Source organism: Felis catus, chromosome A2 (assembly GCF_018350175.1).
Source record: "Felis catus isolate Fca126 chromosome A2, F.catus_Fca126_mat1.0, whole genome shotgun sequence".
In the NCBI taxonomy this organism is placed as follows: Eukaryota; Metazoa; Chordata; class Mammalia; order Carnivora; family Felidae; genus Felis; species Felis catus.
The window spans coordinates 115215020-115241039 of NC_058369.1; the positions used below are offsets into that span (position 1 = coordinate 115215020).

Sequence of the window (26020 nt, forward strand, 5' to 3'; positions counted from 1 at the left end):
CCTTAAAGCCAAAGATTATCTACCAAAGTAACTCCTGAGTTATATATGGTGACTGTTAACTTAGATAAGGCTGTTCAATTAACAGAGTTGGGGGCAAATTTTAGACTTCTCAGAACTGGTGAAAAAGATAGCCATACTACCAGCAAACTAATTTTCCTAATGCCATTTAAAATATGGATAACTAGGGGCGCCTGGGTGGCTCAGTCAGTTAAGCGTCCGACTTCGGCTCAGGTCATGATCTCGCAGTCCGTGGGTTCGAGCCCCGTGTTGGGCTCTGTGCTGACAGCTCAGATCCCGGAGCCTGCTTGGGATTCTGTGTCTCCCTCTCTCTCTGCCCCTCCCCTGCTCACGCTCTGTCTCTCTGTCTCAAAAACAAATAAAAACATTAAAAAAATAAAATAAAAATAAAATAAAATATGGACAACTAATTACAGCTTGCCAGTACCACCCATTCAGAAAAGACACCATGACCAGAGAGGAATGGGAAGAGATCAAACTCCAGAATCAGACGGTTTGGGGTAAAAGTACTAGGGAAGTCTGAAAAAAACAAAACAAAACAAAAAACACTTCATTATAACAAATGACAAAAACCTACCCTTCTAGAGTATACCTCTTCCTTAATATCTGTCTCCAAGTCATTATTTTTCCTCATGCAAATTACCTCAATTAATCAGTCAACAAATGTTAATCTTGCAGTAGATACAGTGTCTCAGGATATTGCTAATAGTCATTCCACGGTATATACTATTTCTTATTTGTCCCATCTCCTAGTATTTAATAATTTAAAAGTTATGATTAGTGCATATACATGTACATGTGCATAAACAGACACTGAAAATTAAACAGCATAAATGTTTGTACTAAGGATATATGATTCATTTTTACTTTACCATGAGTTCCTTAAGGGCAAAAACTATCTTATTATCTCTCCATCCACAGCACTCAGCACAAGGCCTCATACTCAAACCTCCGCTGAAGGGATTTAGTATAGATGAACAAAATGAGAATAAACACTGCCACTATTTACACTTCAGTAGATTCTTTAAAAATAGGTCACATTACATCTGAAGATATATAAATGAATAGATTCTTTTTTTAATTCAATAAGATAGTTTTGTTTACCAGAACAGTAAGTAAATATGAACTGTCTGGAAACCTTCCACCATTCTCCAGAGTAAAAAAAGAAAGTTTCACTGCAATTGCTTACATAAAGAGGAGATTAGGGCATTCTTCAATATTTCAAAAGCAAGTAACAAAAGATCTCCAGGCAACATTCCATTTCCGTTATTTGATCAAGAGTAACCTTACACTAGGGGAATTTATATAAAAGGGAGTAACGGTCAAATAAACAACAGATTTCCTTTTTTTTTTAAGTTTTTTTAATATGTTTATTCATTTTTGAGAGAGACAGAGTGTGAGCGGGGGAGGGCAGAGAAAGAGGGAGACACAGAATCCAAAGTAGGCTCCAGGCTCTGAACTGTCAGCGCAGAGCCAAGTGTGGGGCTGAACCCATTAACCATGAGATCCTGACCTGAGCAGAAGTCAGATGCTTAAACGAATGAGCCACCCAGGCATCCCTATAAATAACAGATTTCTAACCCCCTGAATGGAAATGAACCTGAACTATATATATAAAATACACTATTATATAGATGTGTATGTCTAACTATAAAATCTAAAATGGAGTGAATTGAAATATAAATTTTAAAAATGATTAGTAAATAGAAAGATTATTACAATGTTACATATACTATTTAGGCTAAAACTGGAACATTCATTAAAAATGTTCATTATAATTTTCAATTTATGTACCAATTAACCTTCATGAAATAAAACATTATCTGTGAAACAGCCAAAGACAAAAGGATAGCTCTTCTCTGAAGAGACAAACTCCAGAAAATATCCTGGACCCAGGACACTGTGCTGCTAAATGAGAGGAAGTGTCTTCTAAAACTTAGTGCACAAGTCTGTCGTTATTTCATTTTGTGAATGTGGGAAAAGCTACTTTTGTCTATAGAAGGGGAGAAAATATAATTTCTGTGTTTATAAACAGTGTTTTGAAAAACTTAAGATCTAACCATGCCTAGTGGACTTAAGTACTACTATAGCAAACCTTTGAATTTTCTTGCACTGTACTAGTTCAAAGGTACCGGCCTTCTTAAATACCATTTAAGTTTTCTCACTTTTCAGAAGGCAGAATTTTTGTCAGAAGACAAAAAAAAAAAAAAAGTAATGGGAAATTAGTCTTGGCAAAAGTTGAAGAAGACAGATGCTTCATACTAAAGTATCATTTGGCAGATGGCTTTTTAAAAACGTAAGGAGGTGATATGGGTTGGGTAGAAGAGAATTAATGAAGATAGATGGATGGAGAGCCAATAAATAAAACAACTCTGTTCAACAACATTACACATAAGACTAGATTTTGAGATTCAGTGACTACCAGAAAATTGAAAAATTAGCAGTCTAGAATTCTGCTAGATAAATCTACACATAGCATTAAGGAAAACACAATACAATCTGAAAGTTAATACTTTACAAATCAATCTTTGAAAAGATAAAAACTGAATGATTCAGAAAATATTAAAATAATGAAGTCTCAAATCGAATCACTTTGTTGGTATATAAAGAGAATACTAATGAGGGCCTATAGCTAGAGTATATACTGAAAAGTTTTTCCAAAGGCAAAAAAAAATTTTTTTTTCACACAACAAATTGTGTTGTCTTTGTGCATTTGAGAGCATAGTGAATGAAGTTAGGTTGGGAGTTCAAACTGTGACCATGGAACAATGTAAAACTAAAATCATCTTCACAGACCACCCACTCACTTTTTCTGATAAGGATATTGAAACCCAAAAAAGTTATGTGATTTTTCCAACATCATAAAACCACATAGCAGAATAATAATGATTAGATCAAACGGTTTCTGACTTCTCAGCCCAATGCGCTTTGTATTATTTTATCAATCTGATGATCTTAGCTTTAATAGTACCATGGTTATTAAATTCAACAACCAAGCAAAGGCTTTCCCCTCCAACCCCTTCTCTCCCTCAATACCCCCCTCCTTTTCCCTCTCATTCTCTCCCTCTCTCTTTGCCTCTCTCTCTCTCTCTCTCTCTCTCTCTCTCTCTCTCTATATATATATATATATATATATATATATATATATGTGCACATCCAAACTTCCTTTCTTATTTTAACCAAAATATGTAATTAACATTACAAATCATTTCAAAAGACAAAATACTTTTAAGAGATACGTTCTCAAGTACTTTTCTACCTTTTATTACCTTTAATATGCTGCTGATTTTGCCTGATAACCTTAATCTTTTCATTAAACATAAACAGAGCTGAATTCAACATACATGAACACAATTCAGAATAACATTCAAAATAATTTTCAGGAATGCTTACCAAATTAACCAAGAAACAGAAAATGTCTTCTTAACTAGCTATAATACAGACTTGACAATAATTTAAAACATTTACTGAGTTAAATTGGCTGGAAATTGGGTAAATTTAATCTTAGGGGTTAGAAGAAAATTAAATTAAATTACTTTTTAATTCATAGGGCCCAGGATTTTACTCCCATCCTCCCAATGGAAAAGTTTCTTTATCCTTGAATTAAACTTATAAAATTTTGATAAAATAGCACTACTCACTAATATACTATATAGATAAAATATTATTTAGATAATACTTTATTCACATCCTACTTTCTTTTAGTGGAAAATGGTACTTAGAAAATAAGATCTGGGTGCATAGTATACTCATTACTACTGGGGTGTAACTGTCATTGTTTCTCAGCCCTCCCAGTGAACAAACCTGGGAAATATATGTATGCATTTACATACGGATATACATGTATAATGGTATCACACACATATTTAGATCCATGAGTCATACTGATTCTTACAATTCCAATCTAACACCTTAAGGTTCTTTCTTGCCATTCCCCATTCCATGTTTCTAATTCCTTTCTCAGACACTGAGAAACCTAACTCCCATTATCCTCCATATATTTATTTATTTACTCAGAGTAACCAACCTACCAATGTAACCCCTCTGGTTGAGTCTTCTACATGTCACCTCTGCAACCCTCCACCCTAGCTACCCACTTCTTCAAGCACTAGGGCATAGTGTTGCCCATACTGCTGCACTGCCCCTTTACCTTACTCTTCATTGCTACACTCACTAGGGTGCTATGTATCCAAGCCAGGAGGGGAAGGGAATAAACAAACAGGCAGGAAGGTAAGGAATCAGTCATGATTTTCAATTACTTGCCTTAACAGTTGACCCCTCCCCTATACCATCCTTTAACAGGCCCTCTTTCCACAACTTCCATATTAAAAAATGGCTAACTGGCTATATCTGCTTTTGCAAATTTGACTTCATTATCAAACATAAGAATCCTTAATAGTACTCAACTTTTAAATTTGACAATTTCCATCAACTGTCAAAAAAAAATCATGGTATAATGAACCAAATTAAATATTCCTAAAGCAAAAAAAGCTTAAAACCTTGAATACTTACTCACAAAAACAACATATGCAGGGAAAAAAAGCACATACAAAATGTAATCAAATTATTAAAATATGTAGAAGGCACTATATACAGTGCACTTTTATAAGATTCTACCTCACGTTATGATGATTTAGGGGATCTGTAGAAGGATACTCAACTCATGACTATAATAAACTACAAAGTAAAAATCTGCCCAGACATTTGTCAGGATGAGATAATAATGACTGATAAGACCAGCTGCAAAATTAACAGGAAACACCACTTCTCTCAAGGACACACTGCAGCTAAAGTGTCATAACAACCTCCCTTTTTTGAGTGACTAGCTATATCCTTATTCACTGAGAAGCCTTGTTATCTAAAATCATTGATATCAAAAACTTTGCTGTTTAAACATATATCAGTAAGAATGAAACATCCACTCTTTCCTGAAGGATCTAAGTCACCTTGAAACAGAGAAGCAGGCTTGGTTTCTAGTCAAGGTGCAGAGCTTCATATAAGGGGTTTCTGAACACAACATTCCAAATGGATGTTAACTGTGTAGTTTCCAAGACAACATGATCCTGGGTCCACTCTGAAGTCCATACCAGATTTTAACTCCATTACACACAGCTCTGCTTTGTGTTAAGCCCATCAAAATACTACTCCATTTAAATTTCATCTAGGGACCCCTGGGTGGCTCAGTCAGTTAAGTGTCCGACTTCAGCTCAGGTCACGATCTCACAGTTTGTGAGTTCAAGCCGCGTGTCAGACTCCGTGCTGACAGCTAAGAGCCTGGAGCCTGCTTCAGATTCTGTGTCTCCCCTCTCTCTGCTCCTCCCCTGTTCCTGCTCTCTCCCTCTCTCTGTCTCTCTCAAAAATAAATAAACATTAAAAAAATTTTTTTTTAATTTTTCATCTGAATTTCACCCTTCCTCCAAATACTATAATAATTTTGTCTTTTCCTCTGTTTGGTAAGTTGGCCATATAGTGCCTGTTGCAGTCTCCTTCACTGACACAAGCCAATTAAGTCTGACTTTGTCAGACAATACATCTGTCCCAGAAAGTGGTGGGCTCATTAGGCTAGACAAAAAATTGACAGTTGCATTAAAAACTCTTCATTCCTCTGGTTCATGATCATGAAGTTCACGTAATTATGTGTAACAAGACCCAGAGGACAAGGAGAAGGTAATTAACTGGTTAAAGAACACAATTTTAGCAATTATAGAGAAAACTTCATAAGACAAGAAAACAAAAGTTAACCAGCTAGAGAAGAATCCATTGGTAGAAAGGTGGGCAAATATCTTTCCATCTTCTCCTCATTGTTGATCATGCCCACTCCCTTTGCCCTCTAAACTGGGAGAAACATTTAAACATTGAATTTTTGATGGTGGTTAGAAAGGGTAACATTAATAATCAGAAACTTTAACCATTCTTTGTGGTGTTGCTGTGAAAAGGAAAAACAAAATCTTTTAACCACTTGGGAGAAAAAAAGGAATTGATTTCCTAGAAAAAAACTACTATGTATAAATAATTCCCTATTAAGATTTGTTGGAACATATTTCTGCTTCCATAGATATTTAGCCTTTCAGTCATTAAAAAGAATAAAAATTACAAAAAGTAAAATAAAATATTTTTTTAAAAAGCCACTGTGATTTAAACCCCAGACAAAACTTCTTTGGAGTATAATTATTATATTGAGACAGTAAATATTACCTTAAACTCTGACAACCATTCCTCCACAACCCCTTTCTCTGAAGTGAACATCTTTCCACATCTGTTCTAGACCTCCAACCTGGAAGTTAACATAGAAAATGTTAAAATTTGTAATATATTTTATTTTTAGATTACTATGAATAGAACTAATCCTATAAAATTGTGTTACTTCTTCTTTGTGAAATTAAGGCAGATTCAAACATAAATTAGTAGGCTCACTTCAAAACAATGTGCACAAACAAGTATTCAAATGCAAGAATTATAACAAAAGTATAAATATCACAACATAATTAAATTGGCTCTGCAATGTTCATTCAGCCTTTAGGAATGCCAGCTGCAAAACATACTGAATACTTTCCCCCAGTTTCAACGAAATAATTCCAAAATATCATGCATCTTAAGAAAATTTCAGAAAATAATTTAAAACTGCAAAAATATAAAAAGACATGTTACAAAACTGACTTTGTACAAAGCAGTTTAGTAATTTAATTTGCTTATATTTTGATTCTTTACGATCTATTTAGGCAAGCCAATTGGCTCCCTGAAAGCTTAATACTCATAAAACAAGAGTAAAAGTGATAATATTCAAGATAATGATCACATTCAACAATAGTTATTCAGATTGGGATTTAGTTAAGTAAAAATAAGGGGAAAAAAGAAGCTAAAGAACATGCAAAACAAATTTAGCTCAAGCAAAATTGCTGTGAAAATACAATGTTGTTTTCTTCACCCATCTTTATGAACGTAGACCTAGAAACTGTTTCTTGAAGAAAATCTTAGCTCTATCTGAATTTCCTAAACCCCTAATTCAGGCACAAATCCTGTATGAGACTTAATTTTTATCAGCATAATCATGTAGTAGAAATAGAGGTATAATTGCCCGAAACTTAATCTTGATTCTATTACTTATTTGTAGTAGAACCTTAGGCAAGTTATTTACCTTAATTTTTTCATCTGTGAAATACAGATAACCATAGCACCTACGGTCAAGGGTTATGATTAAATGAAAAATGCAAATAAAAGCACTTATTACAGTACCTGGCAATAAGGCTATAAATACTATGCAAAATTTGTACCATATTACTGATTTTATAGAACTGTCCATTCAGATAAATTGGGCTTTGGAATTGTGTCCCAAATGTTACCAAAAACACTGCTATCTCACATGTTATCACCTTTAAAATCCAAAAAAGGAGAAAATTCACATCTTCAGTTTTTACGACTAGGAAAAACTCTCCTTTAGGGTAACTGGTTTGCTTTTACATATGGATACTGTGAATCTCATAACTGATTCTCTTTGCTTTGACTCTAATAAAATGGGAGTTACAGTTTCTGCCCTAACTCTGTATACAAAAAAGCAGGCCTGAATTAATCTTATCTGTCGTTTTATATTATACTCTTATCCTTATTTTATTTCTGCATTTTTATTTTTATCTTGTTACATTATACTTATTTGTGAAGCAAAATGAAGGAAAGTAAATTTAAATACACATGTTTTCTTTTGTATTGATTCATTGTTTACTTAGCAAATTAAGATAGAAAATTATCACAAATAAAACGATGTTACATCAAATTACAGAGAATTGGGGAGGTGAAATTTTTACAAAAATTCAAAACAACTCCCTAGTTAAAATTAATTTTTAAAAGGTTGAAAGGAATCAAGAGGGATTTGACTATCAAGAATACTCAAGCAATCTTGAAGAACAACAGAGCTACAGGACTTGAACTTCTAAACATCAAGGTTTACTAGAAAATTTAACAAACATTATAGTAGTTAAGCCAGTGTGTATTATCAAAAGGGCCAAAAAGAATCAATGGAATGAAACATGGTGGCCAGGAAAAATATATATATATATTAAATAATATAATATATTATATAATTATATAATTATATAATTATATATATGTTATATTATATAATTATATAATTATAATATTTTTCTGGCCACCCTGTTTCATTCCATATATATATATATATATATATATATATATATATATATATATAGACACACACACACACATACATATGGAGAACCATGACCTAGTAGTTCATACCACATGCAAAAATCAGTTCCAGTTGGATCTTAGATTTAAGTGAAAAAGGTAAAACAAAAAGCATTTGGAGAAAAACATAAGAGAATACATTCATAACCTTAGAGTAGGCAAAGGTTTCTTAAACAAGAAGCACAAAAGCACTGTTCATAAAGCAATTAAAAAAATAAATTGGACTTCATTAAATTAAGAACTTCTGTTTGTCAACAAATGAATGAATAAAGAAAATGCAGTGCACAATGAAATACTATTCAGCCTTAAAAAGGCAATCCTGCCATTTGTGACAACATGGGTGAACCTGGAGGACATTATTCTAGGTGAAATAAATCAGGCACAGAAAGATAAATACTCCAATATTTCACTTATATGTAAAGGCTTAAAAAGTCAAACTCATAGTTAACAGAGAGTAAAATGATGGTATCCAGGGGCTATGGAGGTGGGGGCAATGGGGAGATGTTGGTCAAAAGATGTACATTTTCAGTCACAAGATAAGTCCTGGGGATCTAATGTACATACAGCATGGTAACTACAGTTGAAAATGTATATTTGAAATTTGCTGAGAGAGTAGCTCTTAAGTGCTCTCACCACACACACACACAAAGATAACTAAGTGAGGTAATGGATATATTAATTAGCTTGATTGTGGCATATCAAAATATTGATACCTTAAATACATACACCTTTTATTTGTCAATCACACTTCAATAAAGCTGGTGGGGTTTGGGGATGGGGGGAAGGGAAGAACTTCTGTTCATCAAGTTACCACTAAGAGAATGAAAAGACAAAGCCAAAGGGTGGGAGATGATATTTGCATTTCATATATCTAACAGAAGTCTCATATACAGAACTCAAATTAGTAAGAAAAAGGCAGATAATCCAATAGGAAAAACAAGCATAACAGTTACCCAAATGAAAAACCTAACGTATGAAAGGTGTTCAACACACACACATACACACACACACACACACACACACACACACACACACACACTTGCGAGTGTGGCTAGAATGAAAAACAAAAATCCCAAGTGTTGAAAAAAGATATGGAGCAAATAGAATATTCATAAGAGCTGGTATGGATATAAATTGGTACAATATCTTGGAAAACTCTTTGACAATATCTTCTGAACTTGAACAAATGCATCTTCCACAGACCAACAATCCCACTCATAAACATATACCCTAGAGAAATGTGGATATACGTTTTCTGAAAGATGTGCTTAGTTAGGAATTCTCAGAGCAGCAGTTTTTGTAAACAGTTAAAAACTAGAAACAAACCAAATGTTCATCAAGAGTAGGATGGATAAATATACCACATGGAGTTCTATACAACAATGACAATAAGAAAACTATAATTATATCAGTGTCACAATGTTGGGGAAAAGAAGGCAGACGAAAGAGTACATGCTCTGTAACTACATTTGCATACACTTCAAAAACAGGCAAAACTAATCGATTGTGTTAAAAGTTGGGATAATGCACTCTGGAAAACAGTATGGAGGTTCCTCAAAAAACTAAAAATAGAACTACCCTATGATTCAGCAATCGCACTACTAGGTATTTATCCAAGGGATACAGGTATGCTGTTTTGAAGGGGCACATGCACTCCAATGTTTATAGCAGCACTATCAACAATAGTGAAAGTATGGAAAGAGCCCAAAGTCCATTGATAGATGAATAGATAAAGAAGATACGGTACATATATACAATGGAGTATTACTCGGCAATCAAAAAAATGAAATCTTGACATTTGCAACTACGTGGATGGAACTACAGGGTATTATGCTAAGCAAAATTAGTCAGAGAAAGACAAAAATCATATGACTTCACTCATATGAGGACTTTAAGACACAGAACAGATGAACCCAAGGAAGGGAAGCAAAAATAATATAAAAACAGGGAGGGGGACAAAACATAAGAGACTCTTACATATGGAGAACAAACAGAGGATTGCTGGAGGGGTTGTGGGAGGGGGGAGGGGCTAAATGGGTAAGGGGCATTAAGGAATCTACCCCCGAAATCATTGTTGCACTATATACTAACTAACTTGGATGTAAATTAAAAAAAAAAAAAAAAGTTAGGATAATGGTTCCCCTGAGGGAGTTATTTCTTGGGTTCTAGTAATATTCTGCTTCTTGATGTAGGGGCCAGTTACTAAATTTTCCTTTAGTGAAAATTCACCAAGCTTAACACTGATTTGCACATTTTTCTGTGTGTATATTATACAATAGTAACACCAAATAGCCAGACCTCTTATCTTCCACTTGACAAGAGAGCAAATGGGAGACCTCAACTGCATACCTGAGTTCATCTGTATCCTCAAGTGTTTCACAGGCATGCAAGCTCAAGTAAAACTTGAGCCTTCTTCTGTAGAACTCAAAAGAGAGGTCTCAAAATACCTCCTTATCCTTGAAACTTTCACAGCCTCACCACCACTATCTGCCTCTGGTCTACCAAAACCAAAGTCATTATTCCCTTCATCCCTGATTCCTGTTTAAATTGGGAACCACAAGAAGCTACCACTCCCAGGTTACACTCTGCCTTCACACACTAAGGTTTATAACTCTTGTACACTCTGTTTTACCACCATCTCCCATCCCATCTTAATTCTGGAAGGAGGTTCTTTCACTGTGCCTTCTGAAATTAACAATCTGTTAGCAGCCAAATCCTCTACATCTTCAACAATTCTCTGTATGTCTCTTTCTTCTTATTCTAACACGAAGCCTGGTTCTTCTCTAAAGACACTGCTTTCCCTGTGATCTTCTCAGAGTGGCTGCTTTTCCTCATGTAGCCCTGGAAGAAACCACTGGGCCTAGAGGTAAAATAAGTGTCCTTCTTCCTCCTTATTATCATTCCAGATCATTCTCCCTCTCTCTTTTTAAAATATCCACCCAACATTACCCTGAAACTCCTGTAGCTGCCATCTATCAATCAACCCCACCACTATCCCTCCCCTTCATTTGTAAATGACCTTAGCTCTGACTCACTGTCCCTCTTTCAAACTACTCAGACTTAAATTCTTGGTGATTATTTTCTCACACCCTGAACTCTTAATCCCTAAAAATCTCCAACAACACTGTCTTCTTCCCTGCCTCAGCTACTCAATCCTATGATCATAACCTAGATGAGCTATTCTCAAACATTTGGTCAGAGCCATTTTACACTTCAAAATATTGGGCCAACCTAAAGGAATATCCAATGGCCAAAGCTGGAACAATTTCAGCAATGAAACAAATAACTTAGTACTGAATTATTACCCAAAGTATAAAATAAGCATACATGAATCCATATGGAAAGACAAGACATACATACATAAATATATAAAATTTAGAGAGCAAGAGACAAGGCTTCCTTTCATAAGAATTCCAAATGATATATCCAGGAGGAGTTTAGTCCCTGCCTCCCTATTGAGAATGTGTTGTATATAGTGATTTGTTTCCAAAGAATAGGATATAGAAAGGGGAAAATAGTAACTTTATAAGAGAAATCTGTCAAACACTGACTTGATCAAGATTAACCTCAACCATGATGTCATGTGAATATCACGCACCCCTGATATGATATGATGAGAAGGGCACTTAACCACTGTGGTATTCTTTCCAAAAACCCATAAACCCAACATAATAATGAGAAAAACATTAGAGAAAACTCAATTTAAGGGATGTTCTACAAAATTTCCAATCTGTACTCCTCAAAGTAACAAGGTCATAAAAAAACAAAAAAGACCAGGAAACTCTTAGAGACCAGAGAGACTAAGGTGACATGACAACTAAATACAATATGGTATCCTGGAACAGATCCTAGAACAGAAAAAGGACAATGATGAAAAAACTGATGAGATCCCAATAAAGTCTGGAATTTAGTTAATAGAAATGTAATAGTAATGACAAATGTACAATCCTAAAATGACATTAAGAGAAACTGAATAAAAATAGAACTACTCTATGACCCAGCAATTGCACTACTAGGCATTTATCCACATGATACAGGTGTGCTGTTTCGAAGGGACACATGCACCCCCATGTTTATAGCAGCACTATCAACAATACCTAAAGTATGGAAAGAGCCCAAAGTCCATCGATGGATGAATGGATAAAGAAGATGTGGTATATATATACTATGGAGTATTACTCAGCAATCAAAAAGAATGAAATCTTGACATTTGCAACTACGTGGATGGAACTACAGGGTATTATGCTAAGTGAAATGACTCAGTCAGAGAAAGACAAAAATCATATGACTTGACTCATATGAGGACTGTAAGAGACAAAACAGATGAACATAAGGGAAGGGAAACAAAACTAATAAAAACAGGGAGGGGGACAAAACAGAAGAGACTCATAAATATGGAGAACAAACTGAGGGTTACTGGAGGGGTTGTGGGAGAGGGGATGGGCTAAATGGGTAAGGGGCACTAAGGAATCTACTCCTGAAATCATTGTTGCACTATATGCTAATTTTTAAAAATAAAAAATTAAATTAAAAAAAAGAGAGAAACTGAAGCTGGGTGTGTGATATTTGGGAATACTCTAAACTATCTTTGTAACTTTTCTATAAATCTAAAATTGTTCATAAAATTATTTTTAAAAATTATTGAGGCTCTGAAAAAGTTGTTTATTTATGTAGGTTAATATCTATTGATATTTACTATATTTAAAAACAAAACAGAAATTTTTAAAAAACAAGAACACATAAGCATCCCATTAGTCATCACTTACCATGTAGCCTCTGGAAAGAACCACTGTTTATTTATCAATGGGAATGAAAAAGACAAATAGAAGCCCTACTATTATTATGAAAATAGTTTTAAGCTTATAGACTACATGAAAGGGTCTTAGGGACTCCCAAGAGATCCCCAAATGATCCTTTGAGAGCTACTGCTCTAGTCCTTCTCATTACCCACTTTGATCTCTCATATCTTTTCAGCACACCCTTTTATGCACTCAAACCCCAAAACCTTTTGACCGTACCGGACATAATGTCATATCCCAATATTCTTTCTCTCCTTGCCCATTTAAATTATTAGTCAATTCTAATCACCATTTTGAATATACTTTCTCAGCTATTTTGCCTTTAATTGTTTATTCCTCTGGAAAAATACAGCCCTGGTAAAATCCAACTCTCTACATGGTCCATGTCAGCACCACTCAGCTGAACAAAGTGGAGAAAATGACTAAAACAACACTTAAAAGTTATGACCAAGAACATTAAGCATGCCCTTAAGGCTACCTGGCAATCATGCAGAGTTCCCCTATAGTCTACTCACTTTCCCACTCTCCTGCTTGTTTCATGTATTGTATCTGATACTCAAAACCCCAAAACCTTCTCCCCATTCTAACTCTTGGCTGATAATCTTAATTCCTACTTCACTGAACAATCACAAGAAAATTACCACATATTCACAAATGTCTACATACCTAAAGCATCTGTATCTATACACTCCATCTTCCCTTCTGGTAACTATAAATGAATTGTCCATGAACCTATTTGAGGCCAATCCTTTGAATAATGCACTACAATTATTCTCTCTTACCTACCTAACAAAATCACTTTAACAAGTCTCCGTCTCTTCCTAATTAAATTTGTCCCTCGCTACTAATTCATTCACCCCAAAAAGCTCTTAACCTCATTTCCTCTTTAGCTATCTTCACATTTCCTGTTCCAGTTTTACATTAAAACTTCTCAAAAGAGTTGTATGCTTGTTTCTAATTTCTATCTGCCCTTACTATTTTTTTTTTTTTTTTAGTTTTTAAAAATCAACTTTGAGGTACAATTTATATACAATAAAATGTACACATTTTAAATGTTCACTTCTATATATCCAACCTTTCCAGTTAATCCTCCAATCCCCTATCTCAGGCAACTACTGATTTGATTTCTATCACTATAGATTATTTCAGTCTGCACAAGAGCTTCATATAAATGGAGTCATATATTATGTATGTGTGTTTCTGGCTTCATCTTCTCAGCATAATGTTTTTGAAATTTATTAACGCTGTTGAGTATATCAATAGCTTGTTCTTTCTTATTGCTAACTTTTATGAACATACCACAATGTATTTACCTGTTTACCTGTTGATTGACATACAGATTACCTCTAGTTTGGACCTATTATGAATCAAGCTGCTATACACATTCACCTGGCAGACTACTATCTGAAGATGACCACAACACAATCTCCTTACAAGATAACTTGGACACATCTGTCTCATCAAGAAGTGCAATCAATGTAACCTCCCTTTCAATGTAGGTAAGCTTGTTACCATGGCTAGGTCACAGAGGTGATATAGCTTCCACTTGATTCTATGTCGGACCATCATTCTCAAAACCTATCCACTGTATTATGAAAATGCCCAAGGACTAACATGGAGAGGCCACATGTAGGAGTTCTCCATTGACAATCTTACTGACTCCCCACTAATAGTCAGCATCAACCAGCAGACCTATGAGCACACGAGTCTTCAGATATTTCCAGCCCCCAGTCACCCTTAGCCTTTGAGCCCTCTCAGCTAAGGCCATAAACATAGACAAAACAGAAAAGTCATCTTACCTGTCTTTTCTCAAATCCTTAACTATAGAATCCATAAGCATGATAAAATGGCTTTATCCATGCTACTAAATTTGGGATGGTTATGCAGCAATAGCAACTGGAACAATTTGTAAACAAATCTTATGGGCACATTTTTATTTATCTTGCTAAAACACCTATGAGTAGAATTGCTAGGTCATGTAATAACAATATGTTTTAAATTTTTTTCTTTTTTTTATTATTTTTTTAATATGAAATGTATTGTCAAATTGGTTTCCATACAACACCCAGTGCTCATCCCAACAGGTGCCCTCCTCAATACCCCTCACCCACCCTCCCCTCCCTTGCACCCCCCCATCAACCCTCAGTTTGTTCTCAGTTTTTAAGAGTCTATTATGTTTTGGCTCCCTCCCTCTCTAACCTTTTTTTTTTTCTTTTTTTTCCTTCCCCTCCCCCATGGTCTTCTGTTAAGTGTTTCAGGATCCACATAGGAGTGTAAACATATGGTATCTGTCTTTCTCTGCCTGACTTATTTCACTTAGCATAACACTCTCAGTTCCATCCACATTGCTACAAAAGGCCATATTTCATTCTTTCTCATTGCCATGTAGTATCCCACAGTGTGTATAAACCACAATTTCTTTATCCATTCATCAGTTGATGGACATTTAGGCTCTTTCCATAATTTGGCTGTTGTTGGAAGTGCTGCTATAAACATTGGGGTACAAGTGCCCCTATGCATCAGCACTCCTGTATCCCTTGGGTAAATTCCTAGCAGTGCTATTGCTGGGTCATAGGGTAGATCTATTTTTAATTTTTTGAGGAACCTCCACACTGTTTTCCAGAGCAAGTGCACCAGTTTGCATTCCCACCAATAGTGCACATCCTCACCAGCATCTATAGTCTCCTGATTTGTTCACTTTAGCCCCTCTGACTGGCATGAGGTGATATCTCAGTGAGGTTTTGATTTTTATTTTCCTGATGAGTAGCGACATTGAGCATCTTTTCATGTAACTGTTGGTCATCTGGATGTCTTTTTTAAAGAAGTGTCTATTCATGTTTTCTGCCCATTTCTTCACTGGATTATTTGTTATTCGGGTGTACAGTTTGGTGAGTTCTTTATAGATTTTGGATACTAGCCCTTTGTCCAATATGTCATTTGCAAATATCTTTTCCCATTCCATTGGTTGCCTTTTAGTTTTGCTGATTGTTTCCTTTGCAGTGCGGAAGCTTTTTATCTTCATGAGGTCCCAATAGTTCATTTTTGCTTTTAATTCCCTTGCCTTTGGGGATGTGTCAAGTAAGAAATCGCTGCGGCTGAGGTCAGAGAGGTTTTTTTCCTGCTTTCTCCTCTAGGAATTTGATGGTTTTCTGTCTCACATTCAGGTCCTTTATCCATTTTGAGTTTATTATTGTGAATGGTGTAAGAAAGTGGTATAGTTTTATCTTTCTGCATGTTGCTGTCCAGTTCTCCCAGCACCATTTGTTAAAGAGATTGCCTTTTTTCCATTGGATATTCTTTCCTGCTTTGTCAAAGATTAGTTGGCCATACTTCTGTGGGTCTAATTCTGGGGTTTCTATTCTATTCCATTGGTCTATGTGTATGTTTTGTGCCAATACCATACTGTCTTGATGATTACAGCTTTGTAGTAGAGGCTAAAGTCTGGGATTCTGATGCCTCCCACTTTGGTCTTCTTCTTCAAAATTACTTTGGCTATTCGGGGTCTTTTGTGGTTCCATACAAATTTTAGGATTTCTTGTTCTAGCTTTGAGAAAAATGCTGGTGCAATTTTGATTGGGATTGCATTGAATGTGTAGATAGCTTTGGGTAGTATTGACATTTTTACAATATTCATTCTTCCAATCCATGAGCATGGAATGTTTTTCCATTTCTTTATGTCTTCTTCAATTTTCTTCACAAGCTTTCTATAGTTTTCAGCATACAGATCTTTTACATCTTTGGTTAGGTTTATTCCAAGGTATTTTATGCTTCTTCATGCAATTGTGAATGGGATCACTTTCTTTGTCTTTCTGTTGCTTCATTATTAGTGTATAAGAATGCAAGTGACTCCTGTACATTGATTTTTGTATCCTGCGACTTTGCTGAATTCCTGTACCAGTTCTAGCAGACTTTTGGTGGAGTCTATTGGGTTTTCCATGTATAATATCATGTCATCTGCAAAAAGTGAAAGCTTGACATCATCATTGCCAATTTTGATGCCTTTGATTTCCTTTTGTGGTCTGATTGCTGATGCTAGAACTTCCAACACTATGTTAAACAACAGCGGTGAGAGTGGACATCCCTGTCGTATTCCTGATCTCGGGAAAAAGCTCTCAGTTTTTCCCCATTGAGGATGATGTTAGCTGTGGGCTTTTCATAAATGGCTTTTATGATCTTTAAGTATGTTCCTTGTATCCCGACTTTCTCGAGGGTTTTTATTAAGAAAGGATGTTGAATTTTGTCAAATGCTTTTTCTGCATCGATAGACAGGATCATATGGTTCTTATCTTTTCTTTTATTAATATGATGTATCACATTGATTGATTTGCAAATGTTGAACCAGCCCTGCAGCCCAGGAGTGAATCCCACTTGATCATGGTGAGTAATTCCTTTTATATGGTGTTGAATTCGATTTGCTAGTATCTTGTTGAGAATTTTTGCGTCCATATTCATCGGGGATATTGGCCTGTAGTTCTCTTTTTCTGCTAGGTCTCTGTCTGGTTTAGGAATCAAAGTAATGCTGGCTTCAAAGAATGAGTCTGGAAGCTTTCCTTCCCTTTCTATTTTTTGGAACAGCTTGAGAAGGATAGGTAGTATCTCTCAAGATTATGAGATTTTTGATAACTGATTCAATTTCTTCGCTAGTTATGGGCCTGTTCAAGTTTTCTATTTCTTCCTCTTTGAGTTTTGGAAGTGTGTGGGTGTTTAGGAATTTGTCCATTTCTTTCAGGTTGTCCAGTTTGTTGGCATATAATTTTTCATAGTATTCCCTGATAATTGCTTGTATTTCTGAGGATTGGTTGTAATACTTCCATTTTCATTCATGATTTTATCTATTTGGGTCATCTCCCTTTTCTTTTTGAGAAGCCTGGCTAGAGGTTTATCAATTTTGTTTATTTTTTTTTCAAAAAACCAACTCTTGGTTTCATTAATCTGCTCTACAGTTTTTTTAGATTCTATATTGTTTATTTCTGCTCTGATCTTTATTATTTCTCTTCTGCTGGGTTTGGGGTGTCTTTGCTGTTCTGCTTCTATTTCCTTTAGGTGTGCTGTTAGATTCTGTATTTGGAATTTTTCTTGTTTCTTGAGATAGGCCTGGATTGCAATGTTTTTTCCTCTCAGGACTGCCTTCACTGCATCCCAAAGTGTTTGGATTGTTGTATTTTCATTTTCATTTGTTTCCATGTATTTTTTAATTTCTTCTCTAATTGCCTGGTTGACCCATTCATTCTTTAGTAATGAATGGGTTCTTTAACCCATGAAGTAATGGGTTCTAAACCCATTTAGAATGGGTTTAGTAATGGTACTAAACCCATTTAGTAATGAATGGGTTCTTTAGTAATGAATTTAGTTCTTTAACCTCCATGCTTTTGGAGGTTTTCCAGACATTTTCCTGTCGTTAATTTCAAACTTCATAGCACTGTGGTCTGAAAGTATGCATGGTATGATCTCAATTCTTTTATACTTATGAAGGGCTGTTTTGTGACCCAGTATGTGATCTATCTTGGAGAATGTTCCATGTGCACTCGAGAAGAAAGTATATTCTGTGGCTTTGGGATGCAGAGTTCTAAATATATCTGTCAAGTCCATCTGGTCCAATGTATCATTCAGGGCCCTTGTTTCTTTATTGATCTTGTGTCTAGATGATCTATCCATTGTTGTAAATGGAGTATTAAAGTCCCCTGCAATTACCACATTCTTATCAATTAGGTTGCTTATGTTTGGGAGTAATTGTTTTATATATTTGGGGGCTCCCCTATTCGGTGCATATTTATAATTGTTAGCTCTTCCTGATGGATAGACCCTGTAATTATTATATAATGTCCTTCTTCATCTCTTGTTACAGCCTCTAATTTAAAGTCTAGTTTGCCTGATATAAGTATGGCTACTACAGCTTTCTTTTGACTTCCAGTAGCATGATAGATAGTTCTCCATCCCCTCACTTTCAATCTGAAGGTGTCCTCAGGTCTAAAATGAGTCTCTTGTAGACAGTAAATAGATGGGTCTTGTTTTTTGATCCATTCTGATACCCTATGTCTTTTGGTTGGAGCATTTTGTCCATTTACATTCAGTGTTATTATAGAAAAGTATGGGTTTAGAGTCATTGTGATGTCTGTAGGTTTCATGCTTGTAGTGATTTCTCTGGTACTTTGTGGTCCTTGCAACATTTCACTCACAGAATCCCCCTTAGGATCTCTTGTAGGGTTGGTTTAGTGGTGATGAATTCCTTCAGTTTTTGTTTGTTTGGGAAGACCTTTATCTATCCTTCTATTCTGAATGACACACTTGCTGGATAAAGGAATCTCAGCTGCATATTTTTTCTGTTCATCACATTGAAGATTTCCCGCCATTCCTTTCTGGACTGCCAAGTTTCAGTAGATAGGTCTGCTACTAGTCTTATCGGTCTCCCTTTATAAGTTAGAGCATGTTTATCCCTAGCTGCTTTCAGAATTTTCTCTTTATCCTTGTATTTTGCCAGTTGCACTATGATATGTCATGCAGAAGATCGATTTAAGTTACGTCTGAAGGGAGTTCTCTGTGCCTCTTGGATTTCAATGCCTTTTTCCTTCCCCAGATCAGGGAAGTTCTCAGCTATGATTTGTTCAAGTACACCTTCAGCCCCTTTCTCCCTCTCTTCCTCTTCTGGAATTCCTATTATACGGATATTGTTCCGTTTGATTGCATCACTTCGTTCTCTAATTCTCCCCTCATACTCCTGGGGGTTTTTTTTATCTCTCTTTTTCTCAGCTTCCTCTTTTTCCATAATTTTATCTTCTAATTCACCTATTCTCTCCTCTGCCTCTTCAATCCGAGATGTGGTCGCCTCCATTTTATTTTGCACCTCATTTATAGCATTTTTTAGCTCCTCATGATTATTTCTTAGTCCCTTGATCTCTGTAGCAATAGATTCTCTGCTGTCCTCTATACTTTTTTCAAGCCCAGCGATTAATTTTATGACTATTATTCTAAATTCTTGTTCCATTATATTGCTTAAATCGTTTTTGATCAATTCGTTAGCTGTCACTACTTCCTGGAGTTTCTCTTGAGGAGAGTTCTTCCGTTTCGTCATTTTGGGTAGTCCCTGGGGTGGTGCCAAACTGCAGGGCACTTCCCCTGTGCTGTTTGGAGTAACTTGGGTTGGTGGGCAGGGCCACAGTCAGACCTGATGCCTGTCCCCAGCCTACCGCTGGGGCCACAGTCAGACTGGTGTGTACCTTATCTTCCCCTCTCCCAGGGGCAGGACTCACTGTGAAGTGGTGTGGCCCCTGTCCAGGCTACTTGCACACTGCCAGGCTTGTGGTGCTGCTTCAGTGGGATTTGGCATATTAGCCAGAGTGGATCTGCAAGGTGCACAGGGGCAGGAGGGGCAGGCTTAACTCACTTTGCCATCGGTGGTCCCCTGCGGGAGGGGCCCTGCAGCACCGAGAGGGAGGCAGACCCATCCCAGGGATGGATCCACATAAGCACAGTGTTGGGTGTTTGCGTGGTGCAAGCAAGTTCGGTGATGGGAACTGGTTCCCTTTGGGATTATGGCTCGGGGATGGGAGAGGGAGATGGTGCTTACCAGCACCTTTGTCCTGAGCTGAGTTCTGTCTTCCAGGACTCAACAACTCTCCCTCCCAGTGTCCTCTCACCCTCCTGCTCTCTGAGCAGAGCTGTTGACTTTTAACATTCCAGATGTTAAGTCCCACTGGCTGTCAAAACTCATGGAGTCTGCCCCTCTGCTTTTGCAAGCCAGACTTCAGGGGCTCTGCCTTGCCTGGTGGGCTGCCCCTCCACTGCCCCAGCTCCCCCCCCCACCAGTCCGTGTAGCATGCACCACCTCTCCACCCTTCCTACCCTCTTCTGTGGGCCTCTTGTCTACACTTGGCTCCAGAGAGTCCATTCTGCTAGTCTTCTGGTGGTTTTCTGGGTTATTTAGGCAGGGGTGGGTGGAATCTAAGTGATCAGCAGGACAAGGTGAGCCCAGCGCCCTCCTATGCCGCCATCTTCTTCTCCTAATCTCCTGTTTTAACTTTATGTACACATACACAACAACAGCAGCAGCCATTTTACACTTCCAGCAACAATCTGTAAGATTTTCAATCTTATCTCTAATCCTCATCAACATTTGGTTTTAAATTTTTAACCATTCTAGTTTAACCATTCTAGTATGTAGTAGTATTTCATGGTTTCAATTTATAGTTCTATGATGACTAACATTAAATACCTTTTCATGTACCTATTGACCATTCATGTATCTTCTTTTGTGAAGTGTTTCTTTAGGTTGTTTGCCCATTGTTAATCAGGTTATAAGTCTTCTTATTGAGTTGTAAGTGTTCTTAATGTGTTCTGAATTAATATTTATTTTGCAAACATTTTCTCCTAATTTGTGACTTGCCTTTTTGTTTTCTTAATGGTATTTTTCAAATAGCAGAAGGTTTTATTGTGAAGAAGTCCAATATGTTTTTTTTTTCTTTCATGGTTAGTATTTTCTGTGACCTATCTAAAACATTATTGCCTACTGAAAGAATTCAATTTATTTAATAGATGTAGAGCTGTTTAAAATTTTCTATTTCTTTTTGGGTCAGTTTTGGTGAGTTGGACATAAACACTTCATATATGTTGCTAGAGCTCTGTGCAGGAGGAAAACGTGTCTCCCATAAGACCACCATGAGGGAGGACTTTGAAAGCTTGTGCCTGGTTTCCTCTTGATTCTAGCTGATACATCTTTTTCCTTTACCTAATCCAGCTTTATATACTTTCATTGTAACAGAGCATAGTAAGTATAACTCCTTCTGAGTCCTGTGAGTTCCAGTGAATCTTCTAACATGTGTATGCCATGGAACATCTGAAATTGACTACTATCAAGATTTCTCTTTATTTTTGGTTTTCAGCAGTTTAGCTACGATAAGCTTATGTGTGTTTTTCTTTGAATTTATCCTGTTCGGGGCTAGCTGAGTTTCCTAGATCAATAAATCAATGTTTTTGATCAAATTTGAGAAAATCTCACCCATTGTATCTTCAAATAGGCTTCCTACCATTGTCACTCTCCTCTTCTGGGACTCTAATTAATTACACATATGTAAGACTGATATTTTCCCACTGATCCTAGAAGCTCTGTTCATTTTCCTTCAATCTTTTTTCTCTGTGTTTCTTCGATTGGATAATTCTACTGATATCCTCTTTATTCTTCTACTCCAATCTGCTGTAAAAATTTCATACAGGAAAATTTTCTTTTTTTTCCTTCCTTCCTTCCTTCCTTTTTTTAAGAAAGGCAGACTGCCACATGCAGCACCTCATTTGGATGTGTCTGGAATCTTGGAATTTTGACTACCCTGTTCTCCTATAAATGGACCTTGAGAGCTTGTTTGGGGGTTCTAGCAGTGGAGCACAGCTACTTGTATACCCTTGACAGAAGAACTATACTCCTTCATTGGGGAAGGTCACCCTATTTGACAGAGCACACAGCTTTGTGAGGAACACACATGAAGTAGTGAGGGAAGAAAGGAACACCCGCCTAGCCAGCCAGATCAGCCAAATCAAAGCTAGTGATCAATGGGGTGAAAGATGTCACAGCCAGATAGCCCTCACATCCATACAAGAAATATTTATTTATTTATTTATTTATTTATTTATTTATTTATTTCTCCTCAGACCTAGGATTTCCATTTGGTTTTCTTATTACACTTTCCATTTTTCTCTGATATTCCCCATCTATTAATTCATTAAGGTTTCATTTTCCTTTAACTCTTTAAACATATTTTATTTTAATTTTTGAGTATATTTATCATAGCTGCTTTGAAACCTTTCTCAGCTAAGTCCAATTTATGAACCATCTTAGGGCTGATCTCTATTGACCACTCATTTTTCTTGAGTTCCATTTTCCTTCTCCTCTACGTGACTATGAACTTCGATTATATATTGGACATAATGGATGACAAAATGTATTCTGGTTCCTTTTATAATCCTCTAAAGAGTGTTGACTTTTGTTTTAGTAATCAATTCAATTACTGGCTGATCACTTTGAATTAGTGTAAACTGACACAGACTTGGGGGATCAGGAAAATTTTCCCTAATAACTGAACTTCAGCTGAGATTTAACTAAGTGTGAGTTAACTAGGACATGATGAGAAGGTGTGGTGTGTAGTGTGCCAAGCAAACTGAATCTTTTAGGAAAAGACCCTGGAAATGAACCATTGGGTTTGTTCAAGGAAAAGAAAGAAGTCTGTATGGCTAAAGTGCAGAAAGGGAGGGGGAAACCTAAATGTCCCAGATAGAGGTTGCTCCTTTATCCTGGAATGAGAGACATGTAGGCAAAGCCACAACTAGTCAACAATCACCTACAGGTAATGTAGGCAAGAAATAAATTGCTGCTCTGGAGATATAATGGTCAGTTTGTTTTTGCATAGGTGAATAATATACCAAGTAGATGTACTCTGCCTTAGGAGCAGGAACTAAAACTGGTTTTGCCCACATTCTATTCTCGGTACCTAATCCAGTACCTATCAGATAGGAGATATCTAAGAAAGATCTCTTAAGTTAATAAATGGCCCCTATTTATATACACTGTAAGCCCTTTTTAAAAACAAATCTAGCATATTTTATACATATATTATAGCTAATGTCAGTATAATAAAGCTGACACATATTGGTCAAGCAAGTTCAACAAATTTTCAAAACTGCTTAGATTTCTTGACTCTGACCTGAACCAAGAATTTGAAAGCTAATTCTAAAGTATTATATATATAGTAGTATATAATTATAGATTTTTATTTTATTCTCTACAAAGAAGTGACAAGTGTTAAGGGGGAAGGGAATCAATAAAAAATGTCAATAACCACTAGTGAAAAGTAATTAATGGGATGCCTGGCTTAGTCGGTTAAGCATCTGACTCTAGATCTCGGCTCAGGTCATGATCTCATGGTTTCTAAGATCAAGCCCCATGTCAGGCTCTGTGCTGACAGTGCAGAGCCTGCTTGGGATTCTCTCTCCCTCTCTCTCTGCCCCACTTCCCCCACTCTCAAAAATAAGTAAACTTTACAAAACAGAAAAGTAATTAAGCTGGGTATTAATTAAATCCTAATTGTACCTGCCTTACTTGCTATTCATATCTATTTACCCTCCTTTCAATATAGAAGATATCCATAAAATATCCTTCAAATTCCACTTTACCATATCATACCTACCTCTTCAATATCCACAAAAGGGTATTATCCAGGTGATGATTGAATTAACACAAAACTGTCATTGATCTTACCAAAATGAGAGGTAAATATGTTAAGAACTGGGGACTCAAGCACAGAAACTTAGAGATCTTCAAATTAGGGTAATAATCTCTACCTCTTTCTTCCAATTCCTCTCTTGCTGTCTGTCATATTCTAAACCAAATTATTCAGAAAGAAAATACTTTCTATAGCTAAAGTCTGCACACAACCACAAAGACTATTTTTCTATGAATTTATAATAGCTCATTCCTTAGAAGGTCACAAAATTGGGATAACTTTTTAAACTTCTAATTTTGAAATACTCATAAATTTATAGGAAGATGCAAAAACTAGTACAGGAGTAATGTCGACAAAAATGGGAGTAGAGCATTCCAGAGCCCTATTTCTCCAAAGAAGCAACTAATAAGCTAACAAAAGCTGTCAAATCAACTCTTGCAGAACTCTGTCAGATTCAATGTAATTCCTCTCAAAATTCCAAATGCCTTTTTGCAGAAATTGACAAGCTGTTCCTACAATTCCTATGGAATTTCAAGAACTCAATAGTCAAAACAATCCTGAAAAAGAAAAATGGAATTGGAGGACTCACACATCCCAATTTCAAAACATATTACAAAGCTACAGTAACCAAACCACCGTGGTACTGGTGTAAGGGTAGATACATAGATCAATAAAGTAGAATCAAGAGTTCAACTGATTTTCAACAAAGATGTCAAGATCATGCAATGGGTAAGGAACAGTATCTTCAACAAAGGTGCTGGAACAACTGGATATCTACATGAAAAAGAATGAAATTGGACCCATACTTCACACCAAATAAAAAAAATAACTCAAAATGATTTGAAGATCTAAATATAAAAGCTAAAACTGTAAAACTCTTGAAAGAAAACATAAGGGTTAATTTTCATTACCTTGTGTTTGGCAATAGTTTCTTATATATGACACTAAAAGTAAGAGCAAACAAAGAAAAAATAGACTTCATCAAAATTTAAAATTTTTGTGCATCAAAGGACATCATCAAGAAAGTGAAAAGAAAACACAAAGAATGGGAGAAAATATTTGCAAATCATGTATCAGATAAAGATCTACTATAAGAAGATATAAAAAAAACTCTTACAACTCTGGGTGCCTGTGTGGCTCAGTCAGTTAAGCGTCCAACTTTGGTTCAGGTCATGCATGATTTCATGGCTCATGAGTTCAAGCCCCACTTAGGGCTCTGTGCTGACAGCTCAGAGCCTGGAGCCTGCTTTAGATTCTGACTCCCTCTCTCTCTGCCCCTCACCCCCCTCTCTCTCACTGCTCAAAAATAAACATTAAAAAAATTTTTTTAAACTCTTTCATCTCAATAACAATAAAAAAGACAGACAACCAAATTTAAAAATGGAAAAAGACTTGAATAGACATTTCTCTAAATAGAATACACAAACGGCCAACAAGCATATGAGAAGATGTTTAGTCTTTGGGGAAATGCAAATTTCCTCCATGAGAGGAAATCCACTTCATATCCAGTAGGATGGCTATAATAATTTTTTGAGGTATAATCGACATATAGCATTATGTTACTTTCAGGTATACAATATAATGACTCAATATCTGTATATATTGTGAAATGATCACAAAATAAGTCTAGTTAACACCCAACACCATTAATAGGTACAAAAAATTTTTTTTCTTGTCATGAGAACTTTTAACATCTACTCTTTTAGCAACTTTCAAATATGCAACAACAACTTCTCTTTCAAAAAGGAAAATAACACACGTTGGCAAGCATGTAAAGAAACAGTAACCCTTGTACACTGC

At 36.0% G+C, this 26020-nt stretch overlaps 1 protein-coding gene across 4 annotated transcripts in view; it reads right to left on the reverse strand.

The window, feature by feature from the left end:
* FAM126A (family with sequence similarity 126 member A) overlaps positions 1 to 26020 on the reverse strand; it is a 134753-nt gene that overhangs the window by 77762 nt on the left and 30971 nt on the right. For all 4 annotated transcript variants that reach the window (XM_003982838.6, XM_045052487.1, XM_006929237.4 and 1 more), the window contains exon 2: positions 6214 to 6292. In XM_003982838.6, the coding sequence (XP_003982887.2) occupies positions 6214 to 6264 (51 nt within the window). In that variant the 5' untranslated portion in view covers positions 6265 to 6292. The remainder of the gene's footprint in view (positions 1 to 6213; positions 6293 to 26020) is intronic.